Below are 14,381 nucleotides of genomic sequence, written 5' to 3'. Positions count from 1 at the left end.
GGGCTGGCTCTGGGACATCCCATGCTTTCCAAAGTCTACATTCCTTAGAGATTTTTGACACCTTATTTAAAATGACTAAGAAAACAAAGAATTTTTTTCCTGGAACTTTACAGAAAATGAAAATGAAATGAACGTGGTCTGATATAGATTATCCTAAACACGTGCATGTCCAAAATATTGGATGGTGTATAATGTACCTAAAAGATCGGCAAGTCTTCCTGGTATAAGTTTGGAAAGAAAGAAATTGGCATTCTAAAATACCATTCCTGCTCATTCTTGCCATTTTTCCCCACCAGGCAGGATTTGTTTACTGCGGTGTTTATAGTTACCGGTTGGCCTCAAAATAGATATTTTAATTCTGAGATCTCACTCATGGATAAAGAATGTGAAGAGAAGTTTTCTGTGGTGATGTTTGCATTTTTAAATTAAGGGTAATTAATCTCTCCTGTCCATCTCAGGAAAAAGAAGATGATTAATATGAAAACAGAGGTTGTTAGAAGAGAAAGCAATTAAAAATGATTCATTTTGGAATTTTCCTTAGACTTTGCTTTTTTGGTTTTGGTTCAGGAAGGTAGATGAAAGATATTATTTTTACTTATCCTGGACTCTCAGTGTTTTAAAGACAAACAAGTGATGATCTGTATCTATATAATTTGCCCTATTTGTGAATACTCCATTATTGGTTGTTGTGGTTTGGTTCTCACATGCCAGATTCTACAAATGCCATGCACAGTAAGTTGTCTTATACAATGGAACCAGAACTAGTAGTTGACTGATTAATTTTAAAAAGTCAAAGAATCATAAAAACTTCATAATTGCATCTTTAAATATTTCCTTTTAACTTAAAAGTTAAAAATGCTCATACACTTGCCATCTTTTAGCAATACTATACGTGCCGTCTTTCTTTTGAGTATGAGTCTGTTGTTGGAAATCTAATCAGGTAGCTTAAATAAAACCCAATCACAATAAATTAAAATCCGAATTTTAATTTTTTTAAAGAGGAATGAGAATTCAAAGACATTCAAGAATCAGTTGGAGGGAAGAATCATTTTTTATTTTATTTTTTGAATCTTTTACAGTTGTATCAACCACACATAATTCAATGGAAATTTTTAGCGACTCATCTTTATTAAGTCTTTCTAAAGCATATAACTTAGTCGTCATAGATATAAGTACTCTATGCTTGTCGCATTCGTACGACATAGTTTTATGGGACATTTAAATTATGTAACTTCAGTAATCCACAAAACTTGAATAAACTGGTTTGGGATTAAATTCGACCGCAGATAACTGGTGACACCAAAAATGCACAGATGTATAGGGAGCAGCTTTGAGCATTCAGCTTGGTTTGTGAAGAGAATGAAGAAATGCAGTACTCTTACGAATCTATTAGGTACAGGTCAGTTTGAAGATCTTTGAATATGTATGTAAAGTGGTGTTTGCCTGCTTGTAGATTTTACAAATCTATGTTATCACACTGAATAAACATAGTAATAGGGAGACTGCATGGACTACACTAATGTAATAGATATAGAAGTGATCTTGGTGTCTAAATTACTTGGATTTGAACTTCATCATCTTAGTAATAGCAGCCACAAAGTAGTAAAAAAGCAGTTATTGGCATCGTTATTTTTAAATTGACTCAAATAGTAGTAGTCTTCTTAACACACTATGGGTGAACTTATGTGTTAGCAACTATAATCAGAATAGACTTACAGAAATTGTCAAATGCTTTGAAAAATTGTTTCACACATAAAACTCAAAATGTTTGATTCCATGATATTGAGGATGAGCTTTTTAGAATAAATAAATACATTTCTGTCTGATGAATTTCTATTCATCTTTATTTCCCCCAGCGTGAAACAGACCAGTGGTTCTCAATTGGGGCAGTATCACACACATAAGCACCTAGGGTATTTTGGAAACTGTATGAAGGCTTATCAATTACTGCAATGGTTGCAGGGTGTCATTATTGCAGGGAGCTACCGGCACTTAGTAGACCGGGTTCTGGGATACTGGGGTCCCAGCAACGTGTAGGACAGTTTTGTACAACTTTCTGATGTCCCTCCAGAGGAGACACTCATGAAAATGAAAGATCTATTTAGATCTATATGAATCTAGAACCTGTTTTATTATAAAGACAAATTGGGGGTAGATCTTTAATAAGTCATTTCTGCTATAGTAAGATGTGTGTTTCTAAAAATCACTGTGCTATGCAAAATCATGCAATAAAAACAACAGGGCTTATGAGAAAAATGGGTTTAGGGACATGATACTCAAAAACTTCATGAGTGACATAAATAAAAAGGTGGGATCCCAGTAAAAATAGTAGCACAGTTTTATACATGGTAAATGGTTAAGAAATACACAAGAACTACAATAAATATTTTACTGGTAAAATACCTAAAGTTCGCTAGTAGAAGTGGGCAACAGAAGAGCCGCCATCTGTGAGTTATTGTGAAGTCTTGGAGGGAGGGTTATGTGAAACTGGGCGGAAAATTACAGCCCCATTCACTACGTGTGCAGGTGTGGTGAAACGAGGTAGCTGGTAGGTGTTTAGTGTGTTAGCATGTACATGTGTGTATTCCTACATGGCTCATTCAGCAAAGTGCACTTCTCTGGATTTGCCTGGTGTTTCTTGCTGAAAAAGTCCCATAAGCAAATGTATTATGTTCAGATTGTTCCTATCAATTGCTTTCGAACAAATTTTAAAGCAAGTGTTACAGCAGAACTAACTGTAGACTGATTGTTCTAGGAAGGCAACTGCTATGTAAATCAAGAAAAATGTTTTCTTTTGTTTGGAACATTCCAAGATTTGTTCACCTTTCCAGAAAATCATGTCCTTGAGGCAATGCCACTTGTGGTTCATGAGTTCCCAACACGACACACTGGTATGAGCCTGCATTGGTAGCTGTCGTATTCCTGGTGATCTATATAGAGGTGCAAGTATCAAAATATTCATTAGATCTTCTACTCTGACCTTTAACTGTAATAGTTAAAGAGCATTTATCTAAGAATAAAGAAATAAAGTTGTATTAGAGATTACGTTCCTGCCATTTCTCCCTTACATACAGTTAGGATATTATATTGAAATTTTTGAAATGATATGTAAAGGCCAATTATATAAAATGGGCACAATAAAATATGTATTAGGAAAAGAGGGTGGCTGTGAACCACGGGTATAGAGTATGTTTTTTTTTTAAAAAAGAAAGGAAATGTTGGCATATTTTTTTATCCATGAATACATGGGAGGGTTAAATGAGATATGCCTGGCATATGATAGGCTTTAAATAAATGATAATGGTATTATTATTTTTTGATACAGTACTAGAAGACACACATATCCAGTTGCTTCCTGCATCTTTTCTTTTGGATGTCCCACAGGACCCTCAAACTTAGGAGATCAGGGTCAACAAACTGCCCATTACTCTCCCAAACATGCCCCCTACCTGGGTTATTTATTTATTTATGGCTGCATTGGGTCTTTGTTGCTGCACGCGGCCTTTCTCTAGTTGCGGTGAGCAGGGGCTATTCTTCTTTGCAGTGCATGGGCTTCTTATTGTGGTGGCTTCTCTTGTGGAGCATGGGCTCTAGGCAAGCGGGCTTCAGTAGTTGTGGCACGCAGGCTCAGTAGTTGTGGCTCACGGGCTCTAGAGCACAGGCTCAGTAGTTGGGGTGCACGGGCTTAGTTGCTCCGCGGCATGTGGGATCCTCCTGGATCAAGGCTCGAACCTGTATCCCCTGCATTGGCAGGCGGATTCTTAACCACTGTGACACCAGGGAAGTCCCCTACCCGGGTTTGATCAATAGTGAAAAGGCTTCATGTTTAACCCAGTACTGACCAGCTAGCAAAGGAGCATTATCTGTGACTCTTCTCTTTTTTGAGAGGCCTATATCCAATAAACCGCCATTCCCATAAATTCCAGATATCCCCCTCTCTCCCACCATGTGTTTCAAAGCTATCTGCTTTTCTCTAACCTAACTACTACCACATTATTTCAAGCTACCATCATCTCCTACCTCAATTATGGAAATAGCCTCCGAGCTAAGCTCAGTCTCCCTTCTTATCCCCTCAGATCTATCTTCTCTTTAGCATCAACCAATAGAAATACAATGAGCACATATGGAATTTTCAATTTTCTGGACCATCATTTAGAAAAGGAAACATGGGCGATTTTAATAACAACTTATTTAACTTACTGTATCCAAATTTTAATCATTTCAACATGTTATTCATATGAACAATTATAAAAGATATTTGGCCTCCTCCTTCTGCTATGTCTTCAAAATCTGGCATATAATTTACATTTACAGCACCTATCAGTTTGGACCCCCCACACCTCAAGTACAATTTGAGAGAATTTTATGCTATGCTGTGATACTCAATATATAATTTCTGGAAAGCCAGGTTTGACTCCATGACTGGCCTTGAGTTGAATTGGAAAATATACCACAGTCCATCCCTTTACAAATAGGGTTCCACAAGAAGGGTAAGCCCTGATGCCCTAAGACATCCACTGTGTGTCATGAATTAACTTCTCTCCTGTGAGAGTCCTCTAACTTCCTCTTCTACCCCTCTGTACACATCCAATTCAGTGCTCTCAGCTACCAGTAAGTGACAAGAATAGACAAAACAGTCTCCAGCTTGGGCCTTTCTTGAGAACTACTGTAGGGAACTCATTTTCTTACCTGCATCTCCAAATGCAATATAAACCTATCTTTTTTCTTAGTTAACAAGACCACCTCATTCCACTGCCCAGGTTAAAACTCCAGTCATCTTTACCCCCCTATCTCTCTCTCCCTGACACCAAATCAGTCACTAGTTATGATCAATTCCTCTTCATTAGGTAAAACTGTCCCTTCTATCTCCATGACCCCATTGTCTGTTTGGATTGTTGCTGCTCTTATTTCCAGGGAAACGACATAGCTTCATAATTCTCCCAGTTGGTCTCCCTGCCTCCACTCTTTCTCAAATCCATTGTCTTCCTTGCTGTCACATTGATTTTTTTCTGAATAATAACAACAACACTAACAATGGCCATGTACTTTCTTGCTTCAATCTTTGCTTACCTCAGCTCCTCATTGCTTACAGGGCTAGATCCACGCTCCTTGGATTGGATTAGGAAATTGGGCTTTGAAGTACCTTTCTAGCTTTACCACGTCCACCCTGTCCCAGACTCAGGGAGCTAGCTATAATACATCTGGCTTTTTCCCCATTCACAGCTTTACAACCTGGATCATCTAACATGCCATTTTCCACTTTATTTTTTTGCCTCACCTCTACCAGAATATAAAATGGAGGCAAAGACTTACTGTGTTTTGTGCAGTACCATGCACCCAGCACACAGAACAGTGTCCCAGAGTACATGATGAAATTTATCTATTGAATGAGTAAGTCAATAAATTGTTCTGAGACAGGCTGAGACCTGGGACCCTTTGCTGCAGTGCTTACTTACACTTGGACAAATTCTCCTTGAGCAACAAAATACAAAGAAACTATAAGGGACTAAAAATAACTGTGCATGCACAGTTGAGGCAAATTATGGACAAGAAGATACAAAAAAAACAAAAAGATGCCACCAAAAACTACTAAAGCTAATCAATGAATTTGGTAAAGTTGCAGGATACAAAATTAATGTACAAAATTCTCTTGCATTCCTATAAACTAACAACGAAAGATCAGAAAGAGAAATTAAGGGAACAATCCCATTCACCACTGCAACAAAAAGAATAAAATCCCTAGGAATAAACCTACCTAAGGACGTAAAAGACCTGTAGGCAGAAAACTATAAGACACTGAGGAAAGAAACCAAAGATGACACAAACAGTTGGAGAGATATACCATGTTCTTGGATTGGAGGAATTAATATTGTGAAAATGACTATACTACCCAAAGCAATCTACAGATTCAGTGCAATCCCTATCAAATTACCAGCGGCATTTTGTACAGAACTAGGACAAAAAATCTTAAAATTTGTATGGAGACACAAAAGACCCCGAATAGCCAAAGCAATCTTGCGGGAAAAAAACGGAGCTGGAGGAATCAGACTCCCTGACTTCAGACTATACTACAAAGCTACAGTAATCAAGACAGTATGGTATTGGCACAAAAACAGAAATATAGATCAATGGAACAGGATAGAAAGCCCAGAGATAAACCCACACACCTATGGTCACCTAATCCATGACAAAGGAGGCAAGGATATACAATGGAGAAAAGACAGTCTCTTCATTAAGTAGTGCTAGGAAAACTGGACAGCTACATGTAAAAAATGAAATTAGAACACTCCCTAACACCATACACAAAAATAAACTCAAAATGGATTAGAGACCTAATTGCAAGACCGGACACTATAAAACTCTTAGAGGAAAACATAGGAAAAAACTCTTTGACATAAGTCCCAGCAAGATCCTTTTTGACCCACCTCCTAGAGTAATGGAAATAAAAACAAAAATAAACAAATGGGACCTAATGAAACTTAAAAGCTTTTGCAAAGCAAAGGAAACTACAAACAAGATGAAAAGACAACCCTCAGAATGGGAGAAAATATTTGCAGATGAATCAACAGACAAAGGGTTAATCTCCAAATATATATAAACAGCTCATGCAGCTGTTTATATATATATATATATCAAAAACTGGGCAGAAGACCTAAACAGACATTTCTCCAAAGAAGACATACAGATGGACAAGAAGCACATGAAAAGCTGCTCAACATCACTAATTATTAGAGAAATGCAAATCTAAACCACAATGAGGTATCACCTAACACCAGTTAGAATGGGCATCATCAGAAAATTTACAAACAACAAATGCTGGAGAGGGTGTGGAGAAAAGGGAACCCTCCTGCACTGTTGGTGGGAATGTAAATTGATACAGCCACTATGGAGAACAGAATGGAGGTTCCTTAAAAAACTAAAAATAGAACTACCATATGACCCAGCAATCCCACTACTGGACATATACCCAGAGAAAACCATAATTCAAAAAGACACATGCACCCCAATGTTCATTTCAACACTATTTACAATAGCCAGGTCATGGAAGCAACCAAAATGCCCATTGACAGACAAATGGATACAGAAGATGTGGTACATATATACAGTGGAATATTATTCAGCTATAAAAAGGAACGAAATTGGGTTATTTGTAGAGATGTGGGTGGATCTAGAGGCTGTCATACAGAGTGAAGTAAGTCAGAAAGAGAAAAACAAATATCGTATATTAACGCATATATGTGGAACCTAGAAAAATGGTACAGATGAACTGGTTTGCAAGGTAGAAATAGACACAGATGTAGAGAACCACCGTATGGACCCCAAGGGGGGAATGTGGCGGCGGGGTGGGATGGTGGTGTGATGAATTGGGAGATTGGGATTGACATGTATACACTGATGTGTATAAAGTGGATGACTAATAAGAGTCTGCTGTACAAAAAAATAAATTAAATTAAATTAAAAAAAAAAAAAGACCAAAAGGACCAACGGCCACTTCTGAAGAGCCGGGAGCAAAAGCAGGGTACTGCGCATGCCCCCTGCACACACCACCACCAAAGGCGGGAGCAAACAACCTGAGCCATCACTCCAGCCCGACCGCTGGACCTGCACATACTCACCCCATATAAGGAACCAGCTCACTTCCCCTCAGTGAGCAAGCAAGGGAGGAACCTGTCGCTTGTTCTCGCTCCCCCCTGCTGCAGCAGGGGCCCCAAAAAGCCTTGCCTGAATTTCTTGTCTGGCCTCTGATCAATGTCCATTGATGAAGAAGGCCAAGAACCCTGATCTGTAACAGTTCCAGGGCCCCCTCTGCAGCGAAGCCTGCTCCATGCTTCCTTTCATTCTCAGCAGGGTGATTGCTCTCTCCTTTGTGATCGCAAAACACACCAAATGCGCCATTATTTTAGCACTAACAGCATACTGTATATATTTACTCACATACACATCTCTCCTCTTTATTTGAGCTCCTTGATGGCAGGAATACTCTCTTATTCATCCTAAATGTCAATTATAGTACCCAGTTCATAGTAGGCATTCAAAAACTGTTTTATGAACAAGTGAATACATGAAATGAGTTAGACAGAGGAAGAAGAAGAGTATTTGATTTGGCCAGGGAATCACACACACACATGCACACCCCCCCCCAGTGAGGAGTAAGACACACAAATCACCCTATGCAACTAAATGTTGCAAGGATTATTCTCTGTGAGAGACAGATATTAGGCTAGCTGTGGTGGCCTTTAATTCACCTTTGTAAAACACACTTTTAAAAAGACAGTCTTGCTCATAAAACATAATAGGTAAGTTGTAAATCCACCAATTTGAGATTTTTGGAATGAAAATACTGATAGAGTTTGACCTTTAATGAGCTATTTCCATTATTAAAAGGTTCTATTTTTTTGTAATGAAAGAACTATGATTTCTGGAACTACGATTTCTATGATTTTATGGTGTATTTGTTTCAGTTGGTTTTTACCTTCAGTCACCTCAGCAAAAATAAAGAGGTTTCCCCACTGGGGGAATGTCAGCCATGTATGCATACTGAGAGGGAAGCAGAAGGGGAAATGATCATTTGATTTATTCATGACTCTTCTCAGATACCCATTCCCATGCCCAGGTTCTGAGGACCCCATTTCTAGAGCTCGCACTGTGTTGACCACTCTCTGTTCTAATCGGATGACGTATGGAAGCCAATGACTGCCTTCTCACATGCTAAAAGCGTTCATACTCTGCACACCTCGGGATAGGCAGAGCCTAGCAATTAAAAGCACAGATGGTATGTTGGTAGCCTCAAAATTTCTGCAGCAACAAAATTGGGAGATTAAAATGTAAAACAACACATAAAAACTAGACACCTCAAGCATGTAATCGTATATTTATTTCTCTTTTTAAAGAACACTCCTTAATGTAATTCAATATACAAACTTGGTTTCACAGAATTATAATCCACTATATAGCACAAAGATAACCCAGATTGTGTGTGTGTGTGTGTGTGTGTGTGTGTGTGCGCGCATGTGTTGTACCCCTTCCCTTCCTTCCATTCTTCTGAACCTACAAAGGCTCTGCCCACTGTCCACGCTAACAAAAACCCATTCTAAATGTTATCTACAAAAGACATTATCCTCCCACAAGTTCTTTTCCCTGGAAAGCTCCTTTCCCGTTCCCCCTGAGATAGCCAGGAGTGTGACACTCTTCCCCTCTGCAGTAGGGTCAAGTGGCTTCCCCTAGAGCTGATGCCAACCCTGTTACCGTGCAGACTGGCTGACAGGAAGGGCTGGGGACCAGGTCTCCGTGCCCTTCCCCACTTCCACACCCACCCCTCAGTCCAAGCGCGACCCCTCTGTAGTAGCCTTAGTTCCAGTCACCATCTCGTGCAGCAAGAACCAAGGAGATTGCTAAGCCCAGGTCTTCTCCATGGGCAGCGCACAGCACTGCCTGCCAAGCCACCGGGCCGGCCGATAACCAAGCTCAACACAGTCCCATGTGCTTTGTCACTTTAATTTTTAAAGACACCCTAGCATAGGTCTGTGGCAACCTAGTGTCCAACTGAGTTACATAAAATTGTACCAGTGATGCACTTGTACATATTTACATGGGGTGGAATGTTTTCCCATATATTTAGATGAGTATATAGATCAACATGTTCACATAAGACCAAATACTTTTAATATTATTTATAACTGATTTATAAAGCTTTGAAAAAACTCACAATAGCACATTGTTTACTTTAATGCTTTACGGTACTATCAGTTTAAAATCACAATCAGCACTTAAGTTATAGTCAATCCAGCAAACAAGAGACAAAAAAATTTACAAGAGTTAAGAACTGACTGATACATCCTTTATCTTTTTTTTAAACTAATGCATAAGTGCAGAATAAGATACTCTAGTTTAAATATCTTGTTTACAATATACATTTTTATTCTAGTTACGCAACAGTAAATCCCATGCTTCACATAGAAAAGCAATCCACAACATTAAGAAAAAATGTACAATTTATGAAACAAAGTAAATAAATATTAGTATTACAGAATCAGAGCTGTACATAAAAGCTGTTCAGTTTTAATCATATAAAAATATGTTTTAGTGCAACCTCACATATATATTGATGCTGTTTTGCTTTACATCATTTAGATCCAAGTGTCCAAAAAAGGAAAGAAATTACATTTATTACAAAGCAGATACACAAATTCTAAAATATGTACAAATTACTGCTAAAAAATGCTTATAAGAATATAAGCAAAGTAAAGAAAAGGCACAAACATCTGTACAATTTTAAAAGTACCAGACCCAATAGGTTAATTTCAAATTTTGTTTTGGTCAGGCTCATGATGACTTGTTAATTTACCTAATTCTTCTGATATAACAAAAGTATATATAATAGCAAACTACTGTAACTTAGGACAGGCATGCTATAAACTTGATTACCTCTATTTCTAGAAAAACAAAAACAAAGGGGAAAATGTGGAAATGAAAGTCTCCATGCATCTTAGATCAATGTAGTTGACTCTTTTCCGACAAAGGTTCCTTGCCTTCCTCTGTGCTTGAGGGTAATTCTTTGCTGCCTTGAAAGCCCGACTGTTTGTCATCCAGACAACTCTTGCTGTAAAACGTGGAGTGAGCGAATGCAGTCTGTGATGTACCAAAATTGTCCTTTTCACCATCATGCAAGTCAGGGTGGGTAGCTGAGGTACAGGGCTGACCTGGCTCAGGTCCACTAAAGTGTCTAATGCTAACATGTGCACTTTCCAAGGGTTTCTGATGGGGCGCCTGCCCCCGAGCTGGCTGGTCTGCCCCCAGCAGAGCGGCCTCTTCTGTGGCAATCCGGAGGGAGGCGATGGCTTTTGTGCAAGTCTGTATGTTTTCCTCCTGTTCCCGCTCTGTTGCATTCAGGCTGTCTTCTGAAGTGCTCTGTTTCATCAGTAGCCGAGGAGAGGAGGGTGTGCTAGGTGGACCAGATGACTGCAGAGCGTGAGGAGCTCGCTTCTCGTGCTGCTTAGGAACCACATAGGGATCCTTGGCGAAGGAGTCCCCTGAAGCTCCTCTCTTCTCCTCAGAGCCCTCCATTGGCAGAGGCAATGTGGGTGGAGGGTGTAAACCGGAAAGGGCCGGCGGCATGGAGTGAACCATTTGGATCCCACCAACTGGCACCATGGGGATAGGAGCTCGCACTTGCTGCTGAGAGTGGAGTGGAAGATGACTGAAGACATAGTCATTAGGACCCTCAGGGAAAAGGCTGGAGCCTGGATGTTCATAAGCACCTTCTTGGTCTCCATAGAGACTGAAGTAAGGAACCTGAGGTAATCCTCTTCTTAAATTCTGCATCGGGAAACAGAGCACAACGCTTAGGACCCATCACCCTTCACGCTTAGGTCAAGCTGTTTCATTCATTCACTCACTCACTCATTCTTTCAAGACACGTGGAGACTCCCTAATCTTTTTATCCATTTTTTATTTCTCAAGACAAAAGAGAATTTCTGAGCGGTCTTTTAGGATTCTTGAATGAGACGGTGGGTCTGTGAAAAGTTGCCTTTGCTATTAACAGCCATGTAATAAATCATGCAATGTGTTTTCCACTAGGTACAGAGACATGTTCCAGCTCTGTTTTGTTCATAAGATGGAATGAAAAGAAAATAATGGAGAATTACCAAAAACACTTTACTGAGCCAAAAAACACTAATAATAGATTTTTTAATTCAAAAGGAAGTTAAAAGATTACCATCTGTTTACATACTGGGCAGATTTTTAATATTTTTCTTAAGTGTTGATGAATAGAAATGGAGTGACAAGCCTGAAAATTAGCTTGCTTTTTTTTTTTTTTTTAGTTTTCTACAGAACAGATGACAAAATGGTGGTGATAACACAAACTGGTTACTCCAATGTGCAAGACATTGGTCTAAAGGAATAAATTCCTGCTCAGGAGACATCGAGGCAGAAGATCAGCACAGCTTCTCCATCAAGTCTTAATTCAAGGCCAGATTTAGTATGGAAACTATGCATCAAAGTAGTTGATAGTAAATATTTCAAATCGTTACAACTTGCATTCAACTACACAGCTGGGAACCAAAGATGACTGTGCTTTAATTCTTCTGTTTATACTACTATTTCCACTTAAATATCTTCTTGGCAATTAATGGATTAAGATACTTAAAATTGGGGGCCAGTATTCCAGATTTTATGGTCCCAGTCCTGAAAATGGAGAACTTATTTTGTATAATTGTTTCTGTAGCAAAACCCAACTTATACTGTGAGATTATCAGGTTTTGACGAGATGATGAGGTTTCAGTTACTGAGATTCATTCTTTTAATGAATCGTCATCTAAAAGAGATTCACTGTACTTTTATTTTTATGTTTTTTGAGAACTTAAAATCAGAGAGATACAAATGTGGCAAATATGGTAGTAATCAGGAGAGACCAAAAAATGTTCTAACTCATTTCAAGGATGTTTCAGTTCTAAAATTCAAGATATGCTCTATACCATTAATGATTCATCCAGTTCTATTTGGATCGTGAGACCAGCTCAAGAACGATAAGTTATGCATCGTCTCTGCTACTCTGTACCAGGCTTGGCCCTTACCCTGTTCTGGGCTTCACCTTATTCAAGCCAAAAACAAATGACCTGTGCTGAAAGTGCAGGAGAAATCATGTAATCATCAACCCTATAACCACAAGCATCTCATAAGCTAGGTAAGGGGAGACTTTTATGGTATAAGAAAGAATCATTTAAATGCTACCAAAAAAAAAAAATGCCTCTTGTACTTGCTCTGGTTTAGAAAAAAGGCATGTTTCCTTCATCCATCACCACGTAAGGTGGAAGAATATAATGCCTACAATAATGACCTTTGAAGCTAACCAAATGAATCTTCTTTTAATCACGATTATCACAGATTCAAAGTTTAAAACAAAATGTAGCTTGGCTATTTTTCCATTTTGCTTTTGATTGCTATTCTGTGATGTCCACTGCATACACCTAATCAGAATGGGGGTCTGTGAGGCAGCCAGAGACACAGCTGTCCCATTTCATGAGATCTCTGAGTCAAGTCTAACAAAGGGAGTGGTGAACTGTCCTCTAAAAATAGGAGGTATTCAATATGTTCAATAGCCAACAGAATTTTGTGTTAAGAGTAAAAGTGTTATAGTCAGACCTTTACTGACCAGAAATTAAATGATTATAGTCACAGAAGCAAGTGCACAAGTACAATTCCTATCATGTAACCACTTCCATGGCTCCAAATACTACCAGCCTTTTCCACATATCCTCTGTCCTTGAATTGACCCTTTCTTCACCCTCCAAATAAACTCTCAAGAAGATTTTTCTACTCTAATTTTTACTCCATTTGCAACACTATTCTCATAACTTGGACCTTATCATTGTAATATCGTGAACACACTTCCATCTTACTTAAAAATATCGATACGGAAAGATGAATAATGAATGCATGTGTGGGTTGTGTTAAGTGCATGCATATGTGTGTGTATATCTATACATATACCCCATGTACCAGATATTTACCCCACTCATCTTTTCAACAGTGTCACTAGGTCCTCTGGAAGCAAAGGCTCAGAAGGAGGTAGGGGTGCAAGAGGTTCAGCTGGGGGTGGTGATGGGGGAGCGGGGAGTTAATGTATGGGAAGGTAATGGGAAGAGGAAGCAGGTGGTCAGCTGGGGCTGATCCAGGCTCAGCCATTGACTGGGGGCTGCAGGGGAGAATGTGACCTTGGCTTGAAGATGGAGGCCTAGCCTGAAGGTATGAACAGCTGGAGGCTGTCAGCTCACTGCATTCCTTAGAGCTGAATGGCAAGTTCTTTCAAGGACAGAAATCTGCTTGGCCCAGCCCCCTGACTGCCACAAACAGATTAAGAAACTGTGGCCAAGAGGTTAATTGACTTGTTCAAGATCACACAGAGAGCAAAAGGGATGGAACTGTAGGACGACACTTTTACTAGACAATGTTCACGGACACTGTGCCGAGGACCAGGACACACTTTCTTTGTCTCCTTGCTATCTATCTACCAAAACTTTAAAAATGGAAAAGGAAAACTTTTTGTTTAAAAAAGATGAGGCCAGAAACTGTACAATTTTTTCATCATCATCCTTGAGCCACATATGATAAACCCCCCAAAAATATTTACTGAATGAATAAAAAACTCTTTTCTCTCTTCCTCTCTTCCTTCCTCCCTCTCTCTCTTTCCCATTCTATTGTTTATCTATCTACCTTTCTATCTATCATATATCTACCTATCTATCATCTATCTTAAAATTAACACTAACAGGAGGGCATTAGGGAGGAAACAGCAGGATACTAGAATCTCAGTGACTGCATATCACCTCCTCCAAACCTGCTCCCTGGGACCTACCACTCCAGACTGAACCAGGTAATGA

The 14,381-nt window shown here is 39.2% G+C and overlaps 1 protein-coding gene across 7 annotated transcripts in view; it reads right to left on the bottom strand.

The window, feature by feature from the left end:
* Positions 1-8,862: 8,862 nt before the first annotated feature.
* The window catches only part of HIVEP2 (HIVEP zinc finger 2), a 192,248-nt gene continuing 186,729 nt past the window's right edge, over positions 8,863-14,381 (bottom strand). For all 7 annotated transcript variants that reach the window (XM_082856098.1, XM_082856097.1, XM_082856102.1 and 4 more), the window contains one exon: positions 8,863-11,316. In XM_082856098.1, the coding sequence (XP_082712224.1) occupies positions 10,492-11,316 (825 nt within the window). In that variant the 3' untranslated portion in view covers positions 8,863-10,491. The remainder of the gene's footprint in view (positions 11,317-14,381) is intronic.

The sequence above is a fragment of the Leucopleurus acutus genome (assembly GCF_964270905.1).
Source record: "Leucopleurus acutus genome assembly, chromosome: 15".
NCBI lineage: Eukaryota > Metazoa > Chordata > Mammalia > Artiodactyla > Delphinidae > Leucopleurus > Leucopleurus acutus.
This window is presented reverse-complemented; position numbering and strand designations above follow the sequence as displayed.